Below are 22,119 nucleotides of genomic sequence, written 5' to 3' on the forward strand. Positions count from 1 at the left end.
CTTGCTGTCATTATTACGTCTTGCCTCAGCAGACAACTACAACCTTCCCCCAAAACTTTGGGCAACATACTGAGAAAGGGGTGAAGTTGGTAAGATTTAGACAGCAGCTTGCAGAGCAGATAGGAGATGAAAAAGGAAACAGGCAAGTCATTCTTTCATTGCTTCCTCATATCCAGGAATTAGCCCACCTGCTTCCCTTTTCCCTGTTTATCCTATAAGATCCTTTCTAATTCTAAGATGCTATATTGTTTCACTGCTGAACAGAAAAGTCTTGGTCTTACATAGGCCCTTTCAAAGAATAAAAGGTTCTTGTCCCTCTCCCTCACGTGCTTTTTCCCCCCATTTAGACCAAGTCGAAAGACAAAGTCATATGAAAGTAGTAGGTTCATAGATTTAGTTCTTTAAGGGATCTCAGAGATCACCTAGTACAACTCCTGTCTTTCACAGAGGAGGAAATCAAGACCCAGTGAAGTTTTATTACCTGCCCAAGGACACACAGTTAGTTCTTATCAAATTCAAGTAGCTGTGGTAAAGATGTGGACTTGTCTATGTTGTATTTTTTTTTTAATCTGGCATTGTCATTTATTAGTGTAAGGAATTCACAGTATGAAAATTTCATGGAATGAAAGAGATCAGAAATTCATCTGTAACAGTCTTAGAAAGTTGCACAGGGCATTGAAAGACTAAGTGACACTATAGTTCTACAGCCAGTATATACAGAGGTACAATATGAACCAAAATTGCTTCTTATTCCAAGTCTGACCACCCAGCTACTATACAAACACCCTACTATGTCTGTCTAGGAAGATAGTGTAAGACATATCTTATCACCTACCAGTATACCTTAACATTTATTTTGAAACACTTTCATGATGATTTGCTTTTTAACAGATTTTAAACTTTTGTAGAAAATTATAGCTTTTCCAATCTTTTGTTTTTAAAGTGAAGTTGCAGCCTAGTTTGGGGCCCTACTTTCTTATAGGTTATATAAAGGGAGGAAAGCAGCAGGTAAGAAGATTCACACCAAACTGTTGAGCTGAAAAGATTGCCTACTGAGCTGCCTAACATTGGGCTATTTCTCATTAAAAAAAAACCCAAAATCAGTTAAATTTTCTTCTTAAGATTGGATTTTTAAAGAATAAGAAAATTTATAAAGTAATAGAAACAAAGATGAGTTACTTTTTTTATTTAACTTTCATTTATAGGTTCTTTTAAACAAAATTTCTCTGCTTATTAATTTAAAAAAAAGCTACTTCCAAATAACTTCTAATCTAAAACTACTTCTATAATCCATTATTCTCCTTCCTTTTTACATACAATGCCTTGCCAGCGATACCCTGCCTGTTCATACTGTTATGAACATCCTTTTGGAAAGGGATTCAGTACTACACATAAATTTGTGGAATTTGTACATCTTATTATCTTTCACTTCAAATAATAAATTATCATCTTTCTATTCCCAATTAAGTTTCTTTTTTTTTCATTTAGTGTTCCCTTAGGCACACAAAACTAAAGTAATCACTATAATAAAATATATTTACTATTTAGCAACCAACCTCACTAAGAACAATTCTCTAATAATCAGGGTGACAAATGCACTAAAATGGAGAGAAGGGATGGGAGGAAAAAGTATAAAAAGGGAAAGAAAAGAAGGTGAAAAGAAGAATAGAGGAAGAGAAGAGGGGATAGAGGGAAGAAAGGAAGGCTCTGAGTTAGAAGGGACTATCTAATCCAATCTATCCTGAACAGGAATCCCTTTTACAACAAACCAGATAAGTAATAAATTATCAAGCCTTTGCTGAGAGACCTTCAGTGAGAGGAAACTCACTACCTCCTAGGGCAACCCACTCTACTTTGATGCAGTTATAATAGTGATAAAGTTTTTCCTTATATTGAGCCCAATTTCCTCTTTAAAATCAACACTCAGGGCAGCTAAGTGGCACAGTGAATAGAGCTCTGCCCTTGGAGTCAGGAAAACTTGAGTTCAAATCCAGCCTCAGACGCTTAACACTTATTAGCTGTGGGACCCCGGGCAAGTCACTTAACCCCAACTGCAAAAAATCAAAAAGCCAAAAAAAAACCCCCCAACACCCATAGTTCCTAATTCTGCCCTCCAGGAATAAAAACAGCAGACCTAATCCCTTCTCTTCTACTGGTTAGTTTTTCAAATACTTAAAGACAACTACCATGCTATTTCCCTTACCCTAGAAACTCTTCTCTTCTCCAGGCTAACCACTCCTACCTTCCTTCAAGTGGTCCTTCTATGACATTTACTTGAAGCTGTTTGCCATCCTAGTTGGCCTCCTCTGAATGATTTCCAGCTTACCAACTTCTTTCCTAAAATTATCCTGTGTTCCAGATGTGGTCTGACCAGGGCAGGGAACAGAAAAATTATTCTATTCCTGTCCTGGACATTATGCCATCTAAGATCATATTAGCTTTTTCGCTTCCCATGCTACACTCACATTGATCTTGCAGTCCATTAAAATCCCATCTCTTTTTCAGAGGAACTGTACTTTACCTATACCTCAGACACCTTGTACTTCTTGATTTTTTTTTAACCCAAATACAACTCTGGATGTATTCCTCTCCTTACATTTCATCTAATACAATCACGGAATAAGAGCCAGAAGGGACCTCCTCATCGTTGTTGCTGTTGTTCAGTCATGTTTGTGACCTTATGGATAATAGCATACCAGGCCCTTCTATCCTCCACTATCTCTCAAAGCCTGTCCAAGTTCATGTGCATTGTTTTCATGATACTATCAAGCCACTTCATCCTCTGTTGTTACCTTTTCCTTTTGCCTTCAATCTTTCCCAACATCAGGGCCTTTTCCAATGAGTTCCATCTTCTCATTATGTGGCCAAAGTATTTAAGCTTCAGCTTCAACATCTGACCTTCAAGTGAACAGCCTGAATTAATTTCTTTAAGTACTGACTGATTTGATTTCTTTGCTGTCCAAAAGACTCTCTAAAATCTTCTCCAGAACCACAATTTGATTCTGTGGAGCTCAGCTTTCCTGAGTCCAACTCTCACAGACATACATTGTTACTGGAAAAATCATAGCTTTGACTACTTGGACCTATACGGCAAGGTAATGTCTCTGCTTTTTAGAATGATGGCCAGATTTGCCACAGCTTTCCTTCCAAGGAGCAAGCATCTTTTAATTTCATGGCTGCAGTAGCCATCTACAATGATCTTTGAACACAAGATACGAAGATGTGACACTGCTTCCACGTCTTCTCCATCTATTTGCCAGGAAGTGATGGGACCAGTTGCCAAGATCTTAGTTTTTGGTGCTTTTTTTTTTTATGTTAAGCTTCAAGCCAGCTTTCACACTCTCCTCTTTCACCCTCATCAAGAGGCTTCTTAATTCCTTTTCATGTTCTGCCACGAGAGCAAAGGGATTTTAGAAGCCGTCTAGCCCAGTTCCTTCATTTTACAGATGAAGAAAATGAGGTCCATTTAGGCTCATGGTCACAAAAGTACTAAGTTTAAGAAGTGGAATTTGAACTCAGGTCCTCTGACTCCAGAGCCATGGCTCTTTCCACTGTACCACACTGCCTTCCCAGTCCAGTATTCTAGCCTGTCCATATATTTTTGGATGGCTATCACATTAGTGATGCCTTCCAACTTTGTGTTATCTACAAATTTGACAACTGTGCCATGTAGGCTATAATCTAAATCACAAATAAAAATGTTCAACAGTATAAAGCTAAGAATGGATCCCTCAGTCCCTCCACTAGAGAACGCCTTCCAAACTGACCAGAAAGGAAGGATGAGGAAAAAGAAAAAGGAAAAAAGATATTATAGGATTATAAGTCAAAATCTAGAAAGGACCTCAGAGGTCACCTGACTGAACAGCCTCCTTTTACAGATGAAGAAACTGAGGCCCAGAGAGGTGAAGTAATTTTCTCAAGTTTACACAGGTAATAATCATCATTGGTAGGACCTGAACCCAGATTTCTGAAGCTGATTTTTCTAAGAGGAAAAAAAGAGGTAGAGGGAGAGAGAAGAAGAAAGAGGAAAGGAGAAAGAAAGGGAAATGAAAGGGGAATAAACAACAGGATGGAAGAGAAATGGAAACTTTTTTTGTCCATAATTTATTGATATACAGGTTTCTCTGATTTTTAAATACCATTTTGCTGTAAGAAGGAAGGGGGAAATAGAGCTGTGTTTCTATGACAGGAAAATACAATAAAATAATGAAATTGTGGAAGTAATTTAACGCAAATTCCTCAGCCAACAGAATCTATGACATTCCAAATCATTAAGCCCAAAGCTTAATTTTTGACTCTGTATGCACGTGCAAGAGGAAAGAAGGCATACAACTTTACCTGTAGATCTTTGAAGTACATTTCATACAACTGAATGGTCCGGCGACTAGCTTGACTCCCATGGTACACAACCACATTCAACTCTGTCCAGGTACGGAATTCCCTTTCCCAGTTGGGGATTGTGGACAATGGGGCAATTACTAGGAAAGGGCCATGTATTCCTTTCAAATATATCTCATAGAGAAATGTAATGGACTGGATAGTTTTTCCCAAACCCATCTCATCTGCTAAAATGCAGTTTCGCCTGGGGGAAAAAGAAAAAATAAATTTAATAGGTACACATTCTTGCTGTCCTTTCAAAACACATAAATGGCTATAATGCTAAATGCATGACTACATGGACATTGGCTGACATGTCCTCTTTGATTTTTAATAAAATTAAGTTTCACCAAAAAATCTCCAAGAAATAAAAAAAAATTCTAATAAATAACACATTAGTATATGTATCTCTGAATATTAGGCATTGGTTTTCTATTTAATTGCTAACAAGAATAATCTTGTTTTTAAATATTTTTTTAAAAATATAAATTATTTTAAATAAAACAAGGAGAAACTAGATTTTTTAAAAAAGGGAAAAGAAAGAAGCTTCAACTTACGTGTTGTACCAATTGAAAAGTAGCCAGTTTACTCCCTCCAACTGGTATTCCCTGAGTTTGTTATTGTTTTTATATTCCCTGGAACACTCTGATTTCTTCCAATCATCAGCAGGAGGTCGCTCCTATTTTAAACACACCAAATCCCATTAGTGGTTTTTCAAAGACTACACTACTTTGCTACAAAATCCTCTGTTTTGAGTCAATTCTTACCACACGTTCTGTTTCTGGCTCCCGGGACATCAGTTTCTCAAATTCTTCAATTTTAGCTTGGTCTATGTCCTGCTTCAGCTCCCAAGTGCTGTCTTCATATGGAAGTGAACACCACTTCACCAGATAATGGGTTACAGGCTTTGTGATTAATAGTTTAAATAAGTCAGAATTAGATTAATTTTTTAAATCAGGAAAAAAATCTGCTGCTTTATAATCTACATATGCTACTCATTTCTAGAAATATTATGATAACCAAGTTTGAAAAAGTAGTTAAAATATTTCACAATGCTCTCTCACATCAGAAAGAACTAAATATCATCCTCTAAGACAATATGATTTGAAACCAAATGCCGTATTAAGTATTTTGTTATACTATTCATTTCAGTCCCTACTTAGGTCACAGCTATTTTCAAAAGAAAATTATGCATAATATAGTGCCAGAGAAAAAAATAATCACGCTAGTAAGTCTAATAATTATTATTTTGTTCTCTTCCTAAATAGAAAATAATGTTTGATTACACTAAGATTGTAAATGTAGTTTTCACTCTTACACCTTGATAAAATCCTGCCTATACAGATGCTATACACCTTCACAACATTCTCTTTCCCCTTTTAGAAAAGTCACAAGTGGAAATTCAAATGAACATTTGATCTTAATGCTAAACATATGCATATATTTTATTATGCAAATATGGAAAAGACCTATAATTTCTTGGTCTGGGGAGGAAGATGTAGTATGAGTGGTGGTAGTACTGACATAATGGGAACAGTGATAGATCACAAGTTAGATGACTTGGGTTCAAATCCAAGCTCTGCTACTTAATTACTACTTGTATGACTTTGGATAAATCACTTAACCTCTAGACCTCAGTATGCTTATCTATAAAATGAGGGAGTTGGACTTGATGAATTCTAAGGCCCTTTTGAGTTCTAAATCTATGTTTCTATGTCTATGAATTTCCTCCAAAAGGAAACCATTCTTAACTTAGTAGACTAGGCTTCAGCTTTACTTGAGGTACATCAAGAGATGAAGTAATTTTCTCAGGGTCACAGATCTAATAGCATAAGCAGGGTAGGTCTTCCTAATGCCAACCCCAATACCATCCACCACACCACACTGTCTGTACATGTGTTCTATTGATATTATTCAATTATACTTATTAAAAATAAAACATATATGTCTTAGTTTATCAAGACAGCTGATTTTTACATCCCACCTCTCCACACACATACATATATAAATGAGAGAGTGAGGGTAGAGGAAGAGAAAAGGAAGGGAAGAAAAGGAGAGTGGGAGCAGGAGGGGGAAACAGGGGAGGAGGGAGAGAAGGGGTAAAAGGAGAGGTACTCTAGGGAATGAAAGGAGAAGGAAGGGAAAGGGAAGGATGCTAGGGAAAAGAAGGAATACAAGGGGAAGGGAAAAAGAGGAATGGAGGAGGCGGGAAGAAGGGAGACAAGGAAAAGATAGAGGTGAAGGAAGCGAAAGGAAAGGATGCTAAGATGAAATACAAGGGGAAGGGGAAAGGGGAATGGAGGAGGTGAGGAAGGGAGGGAATGAAAAGATAGAGATGGAGAAAAAAGTAAAGAAGAGGACAAGAAAAGAGGAGAAGGGGAGGGTTTGAGGATTTGTGAAATGGTTTGAGAAAAAAGGAAGGGGAAGAATCTGAAGAAAGAGGAGTAGTGAAGGGAAGGAATGAGAGGGAAGGTAAAAGGGAAGGAGATGGGGCAGGGGAGAAGAAAAGAGGAAAGAAGAGTGAGAACCATAGTCTCAGACCCAGAAGGGACCTTAAAAGTCATCTATTTCAACTTCCTCACTTTACAAAAAAAGAAACTGAAGCTTAGCAAGGTAAAGTAATTTGGATACGGTCATAGATAGCAACTGCTAAAGCTAAGATTTGAATTTGGCCCCTGACTCCAAGTTCAAGGCACTTTTGCAACTGTATCATACTGCCTTTTTAAGAGGAAAGTGTGCTTACATGCCTCTGTCCCTCTTCTTCTCTGCCTCTCTGTCACTCTCTCTCCTTCCTCTCTCCCTGCCTCTCTCCCCCACCCCTTTCAAAAAGTCCCTATATCTATCTATAGAGATAATAGATGCTGAAGACAGACCACTTAGATTCAAGTCCCAGCTCTGCCACTTAATTGCTATTTGTATAATCTCGGGTAAGACAATGAGTTTTAAAATAAGTACGTATTTCTAGTTCTGAACTCTGCAAGAATGGAAGCAAATCATTAAGTGTAAGTCACTCATCTATGGAATTTCCTTCCTTTTTCCACCTAAGAAAAATCTATGGTTTGTTAACCTTCATGTCCTGGTACAGATTCTCAAACTTCTGAACATGATGCCAAGACATTCTGGCTATTTGGTAATATGGCCAATGAGGTCTCTAAATTGATATTTTGCTAGTTTGTATCTCCATCTTTGTACAAGTGCTCAGAAGCAGGTTAGTATATTTAAGAAAGACTGGAAAAGATATTACCACAATAACTTTCAAACACTGGCTAAGGATCCTGCTGACAGTTGCCATCTGACCCAAAGCTTTGATATGAAATCCAAGCAAAATATAAGAAGAAAAAAGGGATGATTGCTGGCACATTCCAATGCCCAGAACAGCAAAAGACCAGCTCGCATTTATTGATCTTTTCCTCACTAAAAAAAAAATTCTTTACAATTAGATAGAGTTCTGCAAAGGTAAACACATAGCAAGGGGGCAATGCACTAACTGATGTTCCGTGTAAATCAGTATCCCATATTATCCACTGTGAACCAAAACTGAGTTTAGTTGATGAATTAAGGATCTCTAATACCAAATGTCATTAAAATCTGGTGAGGCTAAGCAGTAGTACTAGAGCTATTGTGAGAAAAGTACTTTGTAAACCTTAAACCACTACTGAAATGTGAATTGTTATTGTTGTCATTATTATCGTTGAGGATGAACAAACAGATAACCAAAATGAAGTTAACAGGTGCCCTACTAATGTATTTAAACGAATTTCACCAAGTTCTTCTTCACTGAACACACTCAGCAGCTTGGCTTCATATAAAAGATTTTATAAACATATAATAATAAAAAATATTTTATAAATATTTATTTTATAAAACATTTTATAAACTAAACTAAATGGATTATAATTAACATATAATAGTGGGTGGGTGTGGGTGTGTGTAGGCAACATTGAATATATTTGGTTTTAAGTTGTTATGCATTATTAGAGGTCATAACACCATAAATGAAGAAATAAACTTGAAACTTAGGTTGTGTGTTAAAAATGGCTCCTATGTACATAGCACACTAAGTTTTATAAAGCACTCACCTCACAACAATACTGTGAAGTAGGTGGTGCAAATATAATTATCGCCACTTTAGAGAGGAAGAAACTAAGGCTCTGAGATGTTAAGTGGCTTGCTTGCAGTCACATAACTAGTAAGTGTCAGAGACAGCATTCAAACCCAAATATACCAAAGTCCAATTCTCTTTCTACTATGTTATATTGCTTAGTATAGTCTAGATCTCTCTGTTTTTCCTTCTCTCTGTGTCAACAATTTAATTAGTGAACTATAAAAAGAACAATAACTCTTTGCTCTTGGGGAAGCATGAAATTCCTTTTTATGTTGATATACCATAATTTGTACCCAAACTTAAAAGCTGTCAAAAACGTACTTTAAACAATCAAAACTGAGTATAATCCTTCAGGGGAAAAATGGTCATTCAGTGAAATAGAGGACTTTCAAGCATTCCTGATGAACACACCAGAGCTGAATAGAAAATCTGACTTTTAAATACAGGACTCAAGTGGAACATGAAGAGGTAAACAGGAAAGAGAAATCATAAGAGACTTATTAAGATTGAACTGTTCACATTCCTGTATGGAAAGACAATATTTGTAACCTCATGAGAACTTTGTCAGTATTAGGGTAGTTGAAGGAAAAAACTTATATGTATGTATATATAGGTAGACAGATAGAGGGCACAGGGTGAGTTGAAGATTAAGGGGTCATATCTGGAGAATAAAATTAAGGGATGAGAGAGGATGATACTTGGAAAAGAAGAAAGGGAGAGGTAGAATGGGGTAAATTATCTCACAAAAAAAAAAAACCCAGAAAAGAAAAGTCTCTCACAGTGGAGGGGAAATAGGGGAAGGTGAGAGGGAATGAGGGAATCATATTCTCATAGGATTTGGCTTAAGAAGAGAATAACGTACACATTCAATTGGGTATGGAAATCTGTCTTACCCTACAGGAAAATAGGGGGGGAAAGGGGACAAGAGAGCAGGGGGATGATAGAGAGGAGGGCAGATTGGGAAAGAGGGTAATCAGAAGTAAATACTTCTGAGGAGTGACAGGGTCAAAAGAAAGAATAGAATAAATGGGAGGGCAGGATAGGATTAAGGGAAATAGAGTTAGTTTTTCACAACATGTCTACTATGGAAGTGTTTTGCATAACTGCACATGTATAACCTATATTGAGTTGCTTGCCTTTTCAATGAGGGTTGGTGGGGAGGGAGGAAGGGAGAAAATTTGGAACTCAAAGTTTTAAAAACACATGTTTTAAAAAAAATGTTTTCACATGCAACTGGGAAATAAGAAATACAGGAAATGGGGTACAGACGTCTATCCTACAGGAAAATAGAAGGGGAAGGGTATAAGAGAAGGGGGGGAGAGATGGAAGAGAAGGCAGACTAGGGGAAGGGGAGGGGTGAGATGGGGCGAAAATTTGGAACTCAAAAACTTGTGGAAGTGAATGTTGAAAACTAAAAATAAATAAATTTATATTAAAAAAAAAGAAAAAAAGAAAAGAAAAAAAACAATCAACATACAAACTCAGCTAAAACTTAGCCTCAGCTACTTTTTAATTTCTTTTCACTCTGTCTTCTTTTACCTCTCCATTATCATCTGTGCTTCGTGCAAAATCCAGTATCCGATCAACTTCTACATAATCTGGATTAAAAAGTTCATCTTCAATCTATAAAAACAATAACAAAATTCACTTTATTTTCAATATTATACTCTTCACCAGGCAATAATATTTTGGGTCATGGCAAAACAAAATTTATATTTGGCAAACTTCAATATGTTAATTGAAAAGCTACAATTCAGCAAGATCATTCCCCGTGAGGAAATCAGACTTCTCAGACTTTGTTAACCGGGTCTCTTAATTACTGTGTGAAACCTTTTACTGTGAGAGAATGTTTAAGAATATTTTAAATGAAGTGTGAAATTACAATTCACTAATGAGCAATCCAAAAGGCTTATAGCATGCAATGCATTTAACATTCTTGAAACTACAGCTTGCAATAAAGAAATTAGAGCCATGTACACTAAGTGATATCAGATTATCATAACTGCTGTATTTGTCTATCTGCTTTAAAGAACCATTTACAAAATATTATTTAAAAACTGAAAGCACTAAAATTCTATTTGCCATTTCATAATTTTTACATATAAAGAGCTCATCATTTGTTGCTTCTTCTTTACTGATCAATCTTGATATTCCACTTACAAAAAATTTCTTCTCATTGCTCTAAATTCTTTTTGTGATCTGTCTATATCAATACTGTGTAGGAGCAAGGCATTAAGAAAAAGAATAATGAAATGGATTTTAAGTTTTGGCTAACATCCTAAAACTTTCTTTTTAAAAAATTACTACTAAGCAAGTAATTACTTGCTAAGTTATGAAATATAAAGAAATAGCAACTTTAAAAAGAAGAGTGCTTATGTTACTCTTTTAAGACAAAACATATTAGTTATTAAAGTTTTGGCCAGAAAACAAATAATACATTTAATTAAAATTGTCACTTTTATGCATGCTTATAGATAATCAGGCACATGCTGCCATAATTTGTTATGATTTCTCCAAGAATTTTTAAACATGTTACAAACCATTGATCTTTGATCCTTAGACTTTGATATGTCAGCTGAAAAGATAGTTTCATGGTTAACAAAAATGGAATTCTATTACATAAGGCCAAGGTTAAGTCAAGAGGTTTGAGGCGTGTGTGTGTGTGTGTGTGTGTGTGTGTGTGTGTGCGCGCGCAAATCCCTGTTTGGTACTTTTCACTACAAATCAGGGATAAATAAGCTAAACTGTAATGTTTTATCTAAACTACTTTAAGGTTTTAAAGGAGAGTTTTATGTCAAAGATAAGGGTTTGGTAAAATGTTTAGCTTATTTAAAATGCAAATGTTTTATTTGATTTATTAAAAAGGGAGAGGTGATGAGGTGAAGCAGATAGAGAAACCTCATTTCAGATCCAGAAAGACCTATATTCAAAGCTCCATCTCTGACACAAATCACTTAACTTTTTAGTACCCAAGGATGCTAAGAGTGTAAGTTATTGACCACAGTGGAGTATCCTCACTTAGGAGTTCCCTACAACATTGAAATTACAGCTCCTGCTGTAATGTCCTGCTGTAAAAAATTAAAATTAAAATATAAGGTCCTCTATTCAGGGGTTCTTAACTTGGGGTGTGCACATTTATTTTTAAAAAATATTTTGACAACTGTATCTCAGTATAAATACACACTTCTCTTTTGTAATCATGCATATTTTATCTCATGCATTTTAGAACACCTTGAGAAAAGGTGCAGAGGTTTCTCCAGATATCCAAAGTCGTCTATGGTGCAAAAAGGTTTAAGAACCTCTGCTCTATGTGGTCTTTATAGTTATAAACTGCAACACTTCAAACTTACTTTATCAAGGCGTAGAATAAAGAAGAACTTTGTATAAACAAAGAGAATCGACTGCTATAAACAGTTATAAATGAAAATTTTATATATATATGTATATATATATATGTGTGTACATATATATATAAATGAAAATTAAAGTCTAGTGGGGGAACCACGTAGAAGGGTCTCTTTATTAACATTTTAACAAAAATATTTGAAAAGACTTCCATTTTCTGTAGAGGTGTGATTTTCTCTGATTATTAAGTATTTTTCATCAGCACAGCATTAAAAATTTCCATTTGCTAGGTGGAAGAGATTCATCTACTATTGATGACATGTATTTTGAAAAACATACATTCCGTGGTGTGCCTTGACCCAATTCAAAGTTACCACAATCTTAGAAATTAGAATTTTAGACACTGAAGGTGTCAAATAGACACCTATAGATCAAATTTGACTCCCTGATTTTACAGATCAGGAAAATGAGGCTCAATAAAGGTGTTACTTTCCTAAGGCCACATAGTCAGCTGATAGCAAAAATTCCCTAAGATACTATACTCCAATTTCCCTACTTTAAGACTAAATAGACAGCAGAGCAAAATGTGTCTTGGCTGCACTTAGAGCTATGGTCAGGACCAGATGTAAGACTGCGTACACATAACTACTACTATTTCCTGACTTTCTCATCTCCATTGACAAAGCTGGCACTTTTGCTGCCTGGCACTCTTCTACTACTATAATTTTCAACCTCTGATGCAGGCTCTAAAATGAAGCCTGATTTTTCCACTTTCCCATTACCATAAATATCATATATTGTTTGGACCTCCTGAAAAATGCATCAAACATAAAGCTTTATGAGATTCCCCTAGAAATAGCTCCTGTTGAGACTGAGTAAACTTAAGGACTCAAAGATAAGTAAAGTTAATTCCATGAACCTGAAAAAATGGCTGGTAAAAGGTAAACAGCTCACTATCAATAAATCAAAGGCTAATCTATTAACATGTTTCTCAGTGAAGATTAAAATAAATCAACTGAATTTCCTACCCAAAATAAGACTTGAATCTAAGACATCTCCAAAGGTCTCGTGATGGAAAATGCTATCTACATTCAAAGAAAGAACTATGGAGTTTGAATGCAGATTGAAGCATACTATTTGCCAATTTTTTTTCTTCTGTTGAGTTTTGTTTCCTCTTTCTGGTGGTTCCTCCTATTGGTTCTAATTTTTACTTACAACATCACTAATGTGAAAATATGTTTAATAGGAATGTATATGTATAGCCTATCTCAGATTGTGCACCGTCTTGGGGAGGGTGGTGGGGAGAAAGGGTGAGAAAAATTTTAAATTCAAAAGCATGGAAGTGATTGTTGATAAATCAAAATAAATTAATAATAAAAAAAAGATGTGAAATCTGTCAGACAGTACTCATAGAAAATAAAAGGATTCTAGATGAACCTAAAATGACCTCTAGGTTGCTGATTTTTCAAAAAAAATTTCTATGCAAAATATTGAGAATGCTTATTGAACTGAATTGACTGAGTATTTCTATCCCTCAAAATAAAAGTTATTTGTTAAAGGAATGATAATTTTATATACCATTTCACAACCCTCTAGATCTTTTTCTAACTTGCTACATAGCGAGGATCTGGGTAAATCAGCAAGTCTAATTTTTCATTCGGTAGGATCTTTTCTCTTATGTTATTTGTGGCTCTAAGTGAAATTAAATTGGTGATCAAAAGCCGTGAGTCCCGAGTGGGCAGTAAGCCAAATCACAGAAAATGTCAGGCATTTTTCTAGCATAATTGACTACTGTGGAGGGGGACCCAGTATTGCTTTTGAATGCAGACTCCCTTTTCTGTCTTAGGTATTATGGTCCCTTCTTATGTCACAAATAACTCAGAATAAGGAGGCATATAACATCTATATGACAGGACATAATTTCTAAAAATGTCACTACCTTTTTGCAAATATATAGTATTTAAAATACTGGGAAATATAAAATAAAATAAATAAAAATATAGGAAATACCTGGTACACATCCTCCAAATCAGTATTTTGGATTGTAAAATTCTAAAATTCATATTTTTATTTTTCTTACGTTTCCTACATTTTAGTAGAGTTTTGTGTACTAGCCTTTTTGCCTGAGTATGTGATTTTAATCAGAATATCACAATTATTTCCCCAGAAGATTGAAAGAAAAGACTAGTTATCTTTTAGAACAAGCAATAGAAAAAGTGAAAAAAAAATTCCTGTTTAAAGATTTTTTAGCTATAACCAATTAGGAGTATGCAAGAAACAGCAATAAATGAAGCAAACCAATTTCTCCAGATAATTTAATTGAATTTAAATTCTAAATTTAGCACATTAACACAGTCATAAAGCCTTTTAAAAAAATTAACCTCATGTTTCCTACCTCTGAAAGGAATTTGTTCTGGCCCTGCTTTGCCTTAAATCGTTTAATCTTTTGCTGAATTCTCTTGTCTTTGTCCAGGTCTTCTATGGATGCCCACTGACAGTGAAGGTAAGAGCTAAAAGAATAAAATAATAATCCTTGAAAAACAAACAATATTCTCCAACTTGTCCTTTATCTCTTGAACTAAACAAACTAAATAAACCATTAACAGTTATAGCACTGTACTTCCTCCCTCTACTACTCCAAAAAATGGCATTGGTCAATGTTCAAGAAATAACAACAAACACAAGAAAAACTAAGTTGAAAGGCAGTCACTAATGACCAAAGCTTGGTGAGTAGGATTAACTTCCTCTTCTCTGACACATGGAAAAGAGAAGTGGAATCTCTTTTATGGGGGCCAAATTCTTCTTAAGTTATATTTTTGGAATATAACTTTGGAATACAACATTGCCATGGAAGCTGAAAGGTAAGTGTATAATGATATCTTTCTGTGAAAGACACCCCTTTATTATATAAATTCAGTTTTGCTTTTAAAAAACCATAAAGTCTATGAAGCAGAATTGTCTGGGCTTATCCCTGCTGGACAAAAATGACTTCATGCACCACCTTCTCTTTGACCCAGCCCAGTTAAAGGCAAGTAGAGCTTACCCTAGGCAAAGGGGGGAAGCTTGAAATTTTGTCTTCTGCCCCCAGCCTCCCCTTCTTTTCACCCTATCCCTAAGGAAAGATTTGATAATCAAACATTCATACTTGTTGATTTATTATACTTGAACTGAAACTCATTTATACTAAAGTGTTGCCTCATCCAGGCATTTGCTTTTATTTTGAATTGTGAAATGAAAGGCTCTTCTTCTCCTTAAAGGAGTTTTATGCATGATAAGAAGGTGGGGAGATCAGAAGGGGCTTTAACATCATACTAGCTCTACTCAATTAATTTGAAAGGGAAGCTTTTCTCATTTTATGACGTTACCCCACCCCACCATTTTAAAGGGTGAGGCAAGATACCAGTGATGATCACAGAAAGCCCGATTTTTCTACAAAGGAAGATAAAATAGCCTCTGGAAATTGCTAGAACACACTTCCAGAGGGGGCTTTGGAGGTAAAGATGGGGTGGAAGAGGATGGCCTGTGTTCCCTTTGTCACCTGCTTTTTCTAGGACTTCAACCAGTCTTTCTTTAAGCATGGGTCTCTGCCTGCTGAAAGGCTCCCTCCTTCAGATTCAACCCATACTCTACCTGAGCATAAATGTGTGAGGCCTCTCTTCTCCCTTCCCTAATCACGACTCATAACCTGCCCTCCACTCTCTGCCCACATTTTACATTTCCTAGAACACACCCCTATGGCTGCTAGGACACTTCTACTTCTGGTGATTAAGTTTCTAACAAAGAAGCTCTGTCACTGAGACATACACTCTTGGTCAACAAAAGTAACACTATAGTTAAAGATAAGTTGTGGTACAGCCACCCTTTGGAACTGGAAACAGGCACATTTACGAAAACTTTCAGTTGCAGTTTGGAGGCAGTGCGTAGAATGTTGCAATGAAAATACAGACAGATACTTATGAAAATGTGTCTGGCCTCAGTTCACTTCCTATAAACCAGGATGAAATTCCCAGTCATTTAGTTGGTGACTTTATATTTTAAGTCCTGATAATAACCAACTTCAGAAAGAAAGAAGAGAAAAGCTGAATCAGAGTTGATGATTAAAGCTGTGCTACTTCATCATAATATATAATTAGAGGAGGGAAACAGGCATGCATGGATTCAAGATTAAGATTAGACATAAAGAAAATGAGATTAACAAAATGTCTGAAATAGTACCGACAGTTTGCAGAGCCTAAATATGACATATTCACATCACATGGAAGTTTCATCAGAAGGGGGGGGAACCCTCACCTCTTTCTGGTAATGAAGTTTTCTTTACCATTTTGCCATATAAATTTTGTCCTTTCCCCTTATATTGCATAAAATACACTACAATGAAATTATTTTTGGAAGCTTCTATATTTATATAACTATATGAAATTTATTTGGTTATCTGATAATATTAATGGAAAAAAAACCCACAGGAATGATTTGTCATCATTCCATCCAGAGTCTGTAAGTGAATTAGTCTTTGTCTTCTTCATAGGCTAGATAAGTCTCTTATTCAAATTGAGCCATTCCAGGTCAATATAGTCAAGCTATCCTGCAGTGTCCTTTCCCAGCAATCAATATCTAGGCTCTGTGTTTGGGTTTGCTATGTCCAAGTGTTACTTTCGCTTACTTTGTTGCCTTCAAGATCGATAAATTGATTATACTTTTAAGACCACCATAGTATTTCTTGATGTTTTTATTTGGGAATATGAGATTTTGCTGATGAACCTGACAGAGGTATTAATTACTCTTTTTGTTCATAAAATGTTCTTGAAGTTTCTACTGTCTGTAAATTGCACTAGGTAGTGATCATTCCAGTGCATCTATCAGTCCAACCCTTGTAGGTTGGACAGAAGCATGACTAAAGAAAAGTCCAAATTTACTTGCGACATCACAGCCAGATTTCTTGATATGATGTTCAAGTTCCTTCTTTAGCAGTGCTTGTTTAAAAACAAGCTTTTCCTCTATATTGTCAATGAATATTGTCCTTGTGATATTCCTTGAATGTACAACCTAAATCTTCTAATTGTTCATCTGTGGCACTAATACGACTCTACAAAGTAATCCCACTTGTTTGTTTTACTATTTACTCTTCTCTTACAGTCATTAACTCCTAAAGAATTTTTAATTAAATTAAAATAGTTTCTCCTGAAGATTAAAGATGTACTGAAATAGAAATGCTTCTAAAAGTTTGGAATGCTATCTTAATATCAGTTTCTATGGTTCTTGTTGCATGTTCTTGAAAGATTTATACAAAATAAACTGAACAAGATGATATATATATATATATATATATATATATATATATAAAATTTTCCCATTAAAATCAAGCAATCTTAGAACTGAAAAAATCTTAGATGTCATCTTATCTAACCTCATTATTTTAAAGATAAGTTCACTGAGACCCAGTCAAATTAAGTGGCTTGCCTAAAGGGATAGTGGCATGTCTAGGACCAGAACCCAAGTTTGTTAACCCTGTTCCGCATTCATGCCTTCCTTGTTGATATAAAATGATCTGAGAAACCATGAAGGTTAGTCAAATAACCTCACAGTTGGAAGACTCCAGAGAGTATCTAGTACAAACTATACCTGGGCAGAAATTGCTTTTACAACATCATAAGTGATCAATGAACAAACAGGATCTTAGTTTCTCTTGTCATGCCCTTTCTAATTCCGGACAACTGTTATTTGATAGGCAGGTTTTTATTTTTCCCTTACATTGATACCAAAACTACCTCTCTATAACTTCTACACATTGCTTCTAGTTCTGCTACCAAGGGCAAGGAAGATCAAGCCTAATTCTACTTCTACAGGACTGCCCTTCACATACTTGAAGACAGCTACCGTGTTCCCTTGTAAGACTTCTCTTACCATGTTACAAACACCTCTAGTTCTTTTTTTTTTTTTTGCATGGCATGGTCTCCAATCCTATCACCATTCTGCTAGCTCTTCCCTGTACCTTAATGTCAATTACTAAATGTGGCATATAACTGAATACAATACTCTAGATGTGGTCTGACAAAAGTAGAGCACAGTAAAATGATCACTTCTCTTGTTCTGGGCAGTTCTGGACTTCAAAAATTGCATTAGTTTTTCAAGTTGCCATATCACATTGTTGATTCATATTAAACTTTCAGTATACGAAAACATCAATCTCCTTCCCAGGAATTGTTGTCTAACTACATCTCTTCAATCTCATATTTGTGAAGTTGGTGTCTTAAAAATGCAAATTAATGTCCTTATATCTATTAAATTTCATCTTATTACGTTTGAGTCATAATTCTAGCCTGTTGAGAATTTTTTAGATCCTAGCTCTACCATCCAATTTGATAATACCAGGTTATATAACATTATAGAAAATCTTCAGTGCTTAAAAGACTAATGTAGTTATTAGTAGTCATAATCTAATACATTTATTAAGATATTTACACTGTCTTCTTCACTAACATTATCAGGTCATGATAAAGTTTTCTGATGTTTTCCCAAACTTAGTGTAATGTTCTACCTAAACTGCCAAAAATTGCATGGAAATTATCTGTGGCTACCCATGTCCAGATAATTTAATCTAGGCCAAAGTGATCTCTTCGTAGAATTTAGCTAAGTACAGAGAATAACCAGTTTAGTTTGTTCAGCTGCTGCCTTGAACCAGCATTTCTACTTTTTCTCACAAAGAGCAAAAATGACAATATTTTTTAATCAGATCAGCATATTATCTTTGTTTCTTACTCATCCCCTATAGATTTTTGCCCAAATTAGTAGCTATAAAAGTTAGTCTGTTTTATTCAATACCTCCAATTATATAATTCGTTTTGCATATCTTTCATTAACACTGAAGTTCATTTGGAAAGCCTATCTTTCAAATGCTTATTAGTGAGGTTGGTGAGAAATTGTAGTACAGAGCTTCTTTCATTCATTTTTACTAAAACTGACTTTTTTCCTATAAATTCTTCTTGTTTATTGGGCAAGGAAATTAGCAAATATTCACTATACACCAATTAGAGACTTTTCAAAGAAAATAATTCATAAGAAATGTTTAAAAAAATCTCATGTGTTTTGCTTCACACAGAAGTTTAAGTCACCAAAGAATTACTGTTCAAATAAAAATAAATGTATGTGATCAATAGTCAAAACATTATTTTTATAAAATGATTGAGATTTTCAAGTATGCTTTCCAAAAATAACTGCCCCCACCCTGAAAATCACAATTTACTTACAAGTTTTTGTATTTCACATAGAATTCCTCTATTTCCACCTCCTCTCCAGACTCCTTCTGCAACAAAAGAAATTTTCAGCAATATGCTTAAAATCATCCACTGGGACATTCAGCAGCTTAATTATTCCCTCCCACCAAAGCATAGAATGTGTGCACCTTTCAGGGATAAAAGTATGTTGTAGCTCAACAGAGGGCTAGTAAGATGGAATGCCTGAATGTGTAAAGTGTTTCCTACAACAGCTTACCCTCTGCTTATTCTAACTTCTAAGACATGAATCATTTTAACTCCTCCCTAACCACATGCAGCTTCATTCACAACAACCTGACCCCAAATCTGGCTTTCTGCCAAACCCACAGCGTTAAGTAGACGCCAAGTGTACCATTTTCTCAGGGAGTAGCCAATTAGCAACTGCACTCCTGAATGCCATATGTATTATTTTTGGCTGGCTCATGTCAACTTTACATTGTGGGTTTTGTAATGTTTTAAAATAGTTTAAAGCAAGTTTAGCCCTCCCTATAGTTAATAACTCTAAACAAAAAACCATATAAAACTAAAGCCTGTTTTTGTGCTATAATTTTAGCGCATCACTATGCATGGCTTTAGTTTTACTCAATGGTACAATTAAATTCTCTCCAACAAGATGTCACACATACCTAGCAGCCAAATTAAATTAACACCCAGAACAGTACATTCAAGTAAGGCTGATTTTGTGATACATACCATTAAAGACAAGGTTATTTGAACTTAAGACTGCATGTAACATCTCTTATTCCAGGGTACTACACTGTATTTATGGAAGATAACAATTCTTTGTTATTTTAGGTCAGTGTCTCAACCTTTGAGGTTCTCCCCTACCCCTGCAATTTGGTTTCAGTGCTAAACAGATTGAGATGTGTTCACTTTCTTTTAGAAGGGTTGATGAGATAGAATATGGACATAAACAGTATTCAAAGATGTTGAGGAATTGTATCTATATTATATTACAAGGATGGTCAAATCATCCCTTAAGGGGAACATGTGGCTTTTGGGTAGCTTTACAATTACTCGTGAAGAAAATAAATCCAAGTACAAACAAATTGGAGACCACAAAGAAGTCTGAAAGCTCCTACCAATTAAAGAATAAGCTACAGAATCTACTCAGAAAAACTCATCTCTCCTCAAACTCTGTGAACTTCTAATCATCAATTATTGTGATCAAAACTATCCAATAGCTGCAGACACATAGTTTAGTAGTTTGGAATTGCTCACTTGTATGAAACACTGGTAGATATCTGACCAAGAACGGAATGGAGTGAGGGTCCACAGTACGGTCAACAACTATTAGTGAGCCCACGGGAGGGTGAATGACTACAAGAATGGTCAGTCTAGAAAATGTCACAGTGCCCCACACCCATGATGATGGCTATATTCTACCATGGATTTAAAAGGAGGCAGGTCATCTTGGTTTCAGACTGCTAATCTTTGCTGAAACAAACAAAAAGAAATCTGTTCCCTGCATACTTGGTGACCCAGCAGAAAGAACTTAGAATTTTGGAAATAAAAGTAAAATCTTATACAGTTGGATAATAATTTCTCCAAAACCCATTTCACTTTTCATCTCCCCCATTCTTCTTCTGCTGTGCCCTGTGCTTTAACATTTATTCATTTATATAGTTCCAATCTGAAACTGGAAAAGCCAGTTGGAAGTCATCTTACTGGAAGAAAGGAAATAGCATTTATTAAACATCCACTATGCACTGTGCTAAGTGCTTTACAAACATTACCTCATTTGATCTTCAAAGTAACCTTGTGTGATAGGTGCTGTTACTATCCCCATTAGAGGTTAAGTGACTTGCCCAGGTTCACACAGCTAGTACGTGTCTGAGGCCTGATTTGAACTCAGTTCTTCCTGACTGTGTCCACTATGCCACCTGGCTGCCTTTTAGACTCCTCAAAATATGTCACAAAGTTTAAATAAGTTCCGTGAAGTTAGATTTCCTTCCTTTGAATTTCTTTTATAATGTTCTCTCCCATTGTCTTCTCCTATTATTTAGCATTTATTTGCAGCTACTATGTGCCAAGCACTCTGAAGTCTGTTCGGTGTTCTTACCTTCCCAGAAGTGTTGTTGAGTGGAGCTCAGAGAAAATTTCCCACAAAATCCCTAGATCTATGATTCGATGAATACATGACCACCAGTTTGTAACTCTGTCATCAGTATCTATTTTCCTACCCCCACTGGCTACTGTATTTTGGATCTTGTTGCTGAACGATCTATGTGAAGCACCAGAGTCCTAAAATGCTTAAAAAGTATGGGTACATCTCACAGAGAAGGACTTTAGCTCTATTTTAAGCAGCATCTGCAGCTGACACAATTATCTCAAAGGCCAGGACACCTGATCTCATTTGATCTTCATAAATAACCTATAGTTAAACACCACATAAGATCCTTTAGGACAGGCACTGCTTTTGCCTTTGCATCTAACATAGCACCTTGCATAATATAGGTACTCAATAAATGTTAGTTGAATTAAATTATGAGAGAGGGGATGGTGAGCATTATCCTCATTTTATAGAGAAGGAAATGAGTTCAGAGAAATGATATGACTTACCCAGAGTCACATTGCTAGAATAGGCAGATCTGGGATATAAACCAATGTCACCTCATTCCAAGTCCAGTGCTCTCTACCAAAGCTACCCACACAGCTCAAAGAAAGTATTTTATGTTATAAGTGTTTCTAATTAATACTTAGAAACAGTCCAGGACATCTCCTATGCAAGTGACTAAAATCCCGAAATACAAGAACTACTATAAATTATGTTATTAAATAGCTACTATGTATGTTTGAGGTAATCTCTATTTTAAAAAAAAATTAAGCATTCTAAGGTATTATTTCTGGCAAAAAATCTACTCACTTTCATTAGCAAGCTGATGCTTATATTCTTAGCATAAAAATAGATACTCTATACTGATGCTCTGATGCTCAGTTTATTAAGGGCACTTTGAGAACCACATATTTTACATTCAAATTGGAAAGTTCCAAACACAGTAAGGCAAATTGTCATTATTA

At 35.5% G+C, this 22,119-nt stretch overlaps 1 protein-coding gene across 4 annotated transcripts in view; it reads right to left on the bottom strand.

Annotated features, from left to right (window-relative positions):
- CHD7 (chromodomain helicase DNA binding protein 7) overlaps positions 1-22,119 on the bottom strand; it is a 245,671-nt gene that overhangs the window by 52,381 nt on the left and 171,171 nt on the right. For all 4 annotated transcript variants that reach the window (XM_021005910.2, XM_021005912.2, XM_021005911.2 and 1 more), the window contains exons 7-12: positions 19,072-19,127; positions 14,223-14,337; positions 10,022-10,105; positions 5,145-5,282; positions 4,935-5,056; positions 4,339-4,582 (exon numbers count right to left, since the gene is read on the bottom strand). In XM_021005910.2, coding sequence (XP_020861569.1) covers positions 4,339-4,582; positions 4,935-5,056; positions 5,145-5,282; positions 10,022-10,105; positions 14,223-14,337; positions 19,072-19,127 — 759 coding nt within the window. The remainder of the gene's footprint in view (positions 1-4,338; positions 4,583-4,934; positions 5,057-5,144; positions 5,283-10,021; positions 10,106-14,222; positions 14,338-19,071; positions 19,128-22,119) is intronic.

This window comes from Phascolarctos cinereus, unplaced genomic scaffold (genome assembly GCF_003287225.1).
Source record: "Phascolarctos cinereus isolate Bilbo 61053 unplaced genomic scaffold, phaCin_HiC Scaffold_4;HRSCAF=312, whole genome shotgun sequence".
Lineage (NCBI taxonomy): Eukaryota > Metazoa > Chordata > Mammalia > Diprotodontia > Phascolarctidae > Phascolarctos > Phascolarctos cinereus.